The sequence below is a fragment of the Microtus oregoni genome, unplaced genomic scaffold (assembly GCF_018167655.1).
Source record: "Microtus oregoni isolate MIOR12 unplaced genomic scaffold, Mior012 000066F_ref0000041, whole genome shotgun sequence".
Lineage (NCBI taxonomy): Eukaryota > Metazoa > Chordata > Mammalia > Rodentia > Cricetidae > Microtus > Microtus oregoni.
The window spans coordinates 8,530,975-8,537,261 of record NW_024543952.1 but is presented as its reverse complement, the minus strand read 5'-3'; the positions used below and the strand labels follow the sequence as shown (position 1 = coordinate 8,537,261).

Genomic DNA, 6,287 nt, shown 5'->3' with positions numbered 1-6,287 from the left:
AACCAGCTGACACCCTGCCTCAGGCAAGGTGGTAAGCAGACAGTGACAGCCTTGGGCTGTTCTCTGACCTCCGCACGAATGCTGTGGCATTCATGAGTCCACATATTCTCCCTCTCCCCCCCACATATCCTCCCTCTCCCTCCACATTGTCCCCTTGTCCCCCACATACCTCCCCCCGAAGTCTTAGAACTCATTCTCTTTCTGTCTTCCATTTTTTTTAAAGGAATCATTTCTTTTAATTGAATACTTCATTCAGACCACATCCCCTTCTGGATGCTTTTCAGGCAACCATTTGGTCCCCACTTCTCAAGAATGTTACAACTGACTGTATTGAGTGAGCAGGAGCCCCAAATCAGGCCTTTGAAACTGTAAAACAAGCAGCACCTTCCCCCAAACCACCCTCTCCTTTCACTTAGCAAGGAACGGGGAGTTAAAGGATCCAAATTCTACTTTCCAACTGTAGACACCCGAGAACCTGGATGCACTGCAAACAGCACAAGCTAGCATATCAGAGATGAAGCAAGGCAGCCCCTACACACTTCAAGGCGAGGCTCTGATCGCTCCTCCCACAGGAACGGCCTCTACTTAATTTCCCAAAGACTTATAAAATCTACCAAAAGGAACACAATGGATCAGCATAAGTCGGCTTACTCACGAGAGACTTTCTTGAGTAACAACTTTTGACTGTTGAGAATGTCACGTTTTTTTTTTCAAGGCAGCAAAGTCCAGGGCACTCGAGAGGACAGTTGAGCAGCGACCTAGTGTGCTGGGGGTAGGTTTATGTAGGGTGCAGGCGCACACCACACACACCGCTTTTCTTCAGGGTATATGGCAAGCCGCCAAGACCCCTGATCATCAAGGTAAGTTATTGTCTATAGGACAGAGCGTAGAACAGCAGAGGGAAAGGTGCTTTCGTGGAGGGCTATCGGAAGGCGGTTATTGTGCAGAAAGTCCTGAGGCTTAAGCAAAAGGGCGGCGGCAGCTGGGGACTGGGACTTCTAGATACTTGGCTACTGCTTGGTGGCAGCAGAGGCCTCAGTGCCAATTGCTTCCTCCACCGATTGTGCTGGCTCCTCTTCTTCCTCCACTTCGTAGTAGCCAACCTCGTAGTAAACATCCTCGTCCTCCTCCTCCTCCTCCCCATAGTAGTCAATCTCGTAGTAGATGTTCTCATCTTCCTCCTCCTCCTCATAGTAGAAGTCGCCCTCTTCGTAATAGTCGCTCTCCCACTCTTCAGCCCCTTCGTAGTAGACATCGTCTTCCTCTCCCTTCACATAGTAGCTATCGTAGTAGTTATCCTCCTCCTCCTCACTCTCTTCTTTGTCCTCCTCGCCCTCCTCGCCATCTTCGTCCTCCTTGTCCTCCTTGTCCTCCTTGCCCTCCTTGCCCTCCTCGTAGAAGTTTCCCTTGTCCTCATCCTTGTTCTCACCGTTGGCCTCATTCTCCTCTTGGGGATAGACGGCTGGATATGTCTGCACGCACTCCCGCATGGCTTGGAACTGCTCTACGCAATCTGACCCCTTGATTTCGTCCGTGCTGTAATGGAAGCAGGCGAAGGCAGATTTGAAGGATTCTCCACAAGGACCGCTGGCCATCCCCCCAAAGCACGGGCAATTCCAGTTAATTTCTCCACTTGGCAGTGTCAAGCGGTACTCCTCATAGGGATCATTGGGGTCGTCGACCACCAGCTCTGCGTTGCTGGGACTTTCGTGGTCTTCTTTGGTCACAAATATGATTTGATCCTTCCCTTCCTGCTGGCAGTAGGCCATGGTAGCTCTGGGTGTTGGTGCTCAGTGCTGCTGGTTGCTACTGACTAGCAGCTTCAAGTTCACAGCTCACTGCTCACAATGCTGGAGGGAGTGGCTGTCTCTGTTACACCTTCAGGCTGTGACCTCCTCCCTCTCTGCTCCTCGGCCTGGAGGCGTGGAGGGCGGTTCTAAGGCCCGCAGATGCCCGCCCCTTCCAGGCCGGCTCCGCTGGCCCTCAGTATTTTTTCAAAGGAAAACATAATCCCCTGCGGTTTTGATGAGTACTCCTCAAAGGTCCATGTGTAAAAGTTGGGTCCCCAGCGTAGTGCTATTTATTGGACGGTTCCGGTGAATCTTTAAGCATTCCTGTAGAAACGACTGGAAGACCCTTAGGTTACTGAGGGTATTTCCTGGAAGGGAATAATGAGTCTGAACTCATCCAGGCCCTTTGCATCCTGGGTCATGGTGTGACCACGGTTTCTCTGGTTATGTGCATGTGTCACCTGTCACCGTCATCCACTGGAGCTGCCCAATCTTAGGTTTGAGTCTCCAGAACCATGAGCCAAAATAGAGCTCTCTTTACTTCCTAAGTTCCCTGGATCAGGCATTTTGTTGTAAAGCTGTCTTATGCGATTCTTCTTTATCTGTACATGAGCTAATTGCAAACTTGGCTGGCATAAGCTTGTTAAAATGAACGTTCCCGGCTTCCGCAACTGAACATGATTGTTGGGTAGGTCAGTGGAGGTACTTGGAAGCTGAATTTTAAAGTAGTTCACTGATCAATAGGAACAGGACAGTTTTCTAATTTGGAAATAAAGAGGTTGTGGATATAAGTTAGAGGAAGTAGGAGTTCTTTAATGGCAGCACAAAGGAAAATGGGTATTTCCTTTCAGTTATTTTTCTTCTGATGCCAACTCTGCTTTATCAAAAGGTAGGCCTGAACTGCGAGCCTGTATTTCTTATTTTGTTTGATTACTGTTGTTTTAAAATTAAAGAGGTGGTCCTTAATGTCCCTCCACCCCCCCCCCCAAAAAAACCCATGGACATGCCTTTTATTTTTTAATTTTGCAAGTAGAATTCAAACAGTTAGAGCTTCCAGAATGGACAATGACTTGGCGAGCACTGTGACCCAGAACGATGACATACAGCCTAGCCCACAGTCATTGTGCTGTCCAGCCTAAGTCTGGAGTTCCTGGGGGGGGGGGGAGCGAAACCACTGAAGGCTTACGTGACTCAGCTGAAGTGCAGCTCAACCATCACTTGCCTCAAAAGCCCTGACTGAGCCCGTGACTCACAGAGACATGCTCTTCAATTCCACGCTCTGAGACATCTTTGCTCAGGGACGGTGTTGAAAAGCTTCGGAAGGAATCCGAAACTTCAGGCTTGACATTCTGCTCTTTCACCTGCTGTCAGTACAACTATGATAAAGTCATTGCGAGTCTCACATCCACAGCTGTACAGAGGGGACAGTGCAATCCATCCTACCTAGCTAAGGAGAGTGGGCTCCCCCCATTTCACAAGTATTACCAAGATCGGTCGGACCTTGAGCTGGCTGACAGCCACAGGGGCGGGGTGGTCCCTGAAGTGGTTGCATCCTGAAACACCACCAAGGGTGGCTGCGGTGAAGTCAGGAGCCTTCTGTGGCACAAGACTTGGGTTTTCTTCCACAGTAGTGATAATGGAACAGCTTAGGCAGCTGGCCAGATTAGAAACCCGGAAATATTTATGCGATGAGCGAAACTAAAGCAACCAGTCAGTCATTTGACACATCTGCCCAGCGCTGAAAAGACAACCTTCCTTCCTCCCTCTCTCCCTTCCTCCCTCTCTCCCTTCCTCCCTTCCTCCTTCTCTCCCTTCCTCCCTTCCTCCATCTCTCCCTTCATTCCTTCCTTTCTCCCCCACCCACCTTTAAAACTAGCATGGTAGCAGAAGCCTGTAATATTAGAATTAGGAGACAGAGACAGGAGGATTAGGAGTTCAAGGCCAGCTTCAGTTAGGTAGCAAGTTCTGGACTATCCTGGGTATGTGAGGCCCTGTATCAAACAATAAGATCAAAGGTTCTAGTCAGGTGACTCCGTGGGTGAAGGCACTAGCTGCAGAAGCCTGGTATCCAGGACCCTCCTCTGCTGTGTTCTGCCTTCTTCTCTCAAGCCTTTGCTAAGCTCGGAGCTCACTGTTCTTTGGCTAGGCTGGTGGCCAGCACACTCCAGAGAGCCTCCTGTCTCCCTCCCACCCAAGCACCAGCACTATGGTTACAGGTTCACAGGGTCACACCTGACGTTTTGTGGGGGTGTGGATAATCTGAACTCCTGTCCCCATCCTCGTACAGCGAGTGCTCTTACCCACTGAGCCATCTCCTCAGCTCAGCTTTCTTTTCTTTTTAAAGGAAAGATTACAGATAGTATCTTCATAGAAAATTATTTTTGAGTTAGCATAAAAAGTTTCACTGTGGGATTTTCATGCATACTTTTTTGTTGATCTTTATAACTGCTTTAAATATTTTTATTTATTGTGTGGCAATTTCATACATGTATAATCCTAACTTTTGTCAAAAACAGTAATTGGAAATGAATGTTTCCTTTTCACCAAACAGTGATGGGAAAATTGGATGCCCATATATAAAAGAATAAAGTAAGACATATATCTCTTACTCTGCACAAAAAGAGGAATTCAAAATGGATAAAAGCTCCCAGTATAGGGGCTGGAGAGATGGCTCAGTGGTTAAGAGCACTGACTGCTCTTCCAGAGAACCCGGGTTCAATTCCCAGCACCCACATGGCAGCTCACAACTGTCTTAAGATCCAGTTGCAGGGGATCTGACACCTTCACACCAATGCACATAAAATAAAGTTAAATAAACCATAAAAATGTTAAAAAAGATCCCAGTATAAAACCCTAAACACTGGAACTTCCCAATGAACATATAGCGAAAACAGTTCAAAATACAAGCATAGGCAAACACTTTCTGAAAAGAACCCCAGTTGTACAGGAAAGAAGTTCAGGGGCTGACAAATGGGATTGGATGAAATCAGAGAGCCACCATAATTTATTGCACTCCTTGATTGATTTATTCGAATAAAAAAGTTATCAAGATTATTAGGTGCTGAGAAGCTGGCTTAGTCAGTAAAGAGCATGTCGGGTGAGCAAAAAGACCTGAGTTCTGATCCCTAACACTCACACAGCTGAATGCTGTGTGTGCCTGTAATCCCAGGGCCGAGGAGACAGAGGTAGGAGAATCCCTGGAACTTGCTGTTTAGCTAATCAGTGAGGCCCAGCTTCAATGAGAGACTCTCAGAAAATAAGGTGGTAGCTTTGTTCATGTGTTCTTTTGTGCAACACCAATATTATTCTTTCCCCAGCACAACTAACCAACAGCTCAAGGAGAAACAGTTAAGGATCATGAAAACGCCCTGTTGTTTATGAAGATCTCCCCTAGAGTTAGTATTTGCCAATGGTTCTTGTCTGCCTGCTTATTCTTGGCTATGATGGTTGCCGTATGATCATTTCCCACAGTTCCTCTTTTCTGAGATTCCGCACTGAATACTTATTAGCCCTTGACATTAAGCTGAAAGCAAGCCCTCCTTCTCTCCGTTTATCTGCTTATCTGGCCAATCAGAACAGACATATGTTCCTATATTTCCATGGCTTTATAACTTAGTACTGAGCTTCATAAGTTTGCTTTGGTGCTATGATTTGCCTCCTCTGTCCTTGAAGAAGGACACCATCTTGTTTTTTTAAAATATTTATTTATTTATTATGTATACGATATTCTGTCTGTGTGTATGTCTGCAGGCCAGAAGAGGGCACCAGACATCATTACAGATGGTTGTGAGCCACCATGTGGTTGCCGGGAATTGAATTCAGGACCTCTGGAAGAGCAGGCAATGCTCTTAAACACTGAGCCATCTCTCCAGCCCGAATGTCTGCATCTTTTTTCCCCTGTCACTTTCTTCCTTCCTAGCACATAAAAAATATTCTATGCTCCCCTTATGTCTACCATGATCTGTCCCAGAAAGCAGCAGGATCAAACAAACCTCTGATAAACCTCTGACATCCACAGCTGGTTGCATCTGAGACCAGCCTTCTAGCAGTCTTGTGTGTGTATGTGTGTGCAGACACGCGTGTGCACGCGTGTGCGTGAGAGACCAAGCATGCATGCATATGGATGCCATAGACTGGCATCTAGTGCCTTAATCGACCACTTTTTAACCCCCTATAGGCGATTACAATAAAGCAGTCCCACACTAGCTCAGAATGGAGTGTAGTAAAGGGTTCTTTATTTAGTACATATGGCCACACCCAGGGTGTGCCAGTATCTTAAAGGCTGAAGGAGTTCCCACAGCACCCCCTCCTTTTTTTGAGACAGGGTTTCTCTGTGTATCCCTGACTGTCCTGGAACTTACTGTGTAGACTATGCTGGCCTCGAACTCACAGAGATCCACCTGCTTTTGCCCTCCTCCATCCAGGTCTAGGAAGGTGAGCATCCAAACTGGCTAGGCTCCCACAAAGCCAGTACATACAGTAGGATCAAAACCCAGT

General features: G+C 47.1%; 1 protein-coding gene across 1 annotated transcript; it reads right to left on the bottom strand.

The window, feature by feature from the left end:
• Window positions 1-699: 699 nt before the first annotated feature.
• Window positions 700-1,808, bottom strand: LOC121440214 (mitochondrial intermembrane space import and assembly protein 40-like). Its single transcript, XM_041640950.1, has 2 exons — window positions 1,437-1,808; window positions 700-1,082 (listed from the first exon to the last, which is right to left on the bottom strand). Exons 1-2 carry the CDS (start codon window positions 1,767-1,769, stop codon window positions 1,011-1,013), a joined length of 405 nt encoding a protein of 134 aa, XP_041496884.1. The 5' UTR covers window positions 1,770-1,808; the 3' UTR covers window positions 700-1,010.
• Between the last annotated feature and the right edge of the window lie 4,479 nt (window positions 1,809-6,287).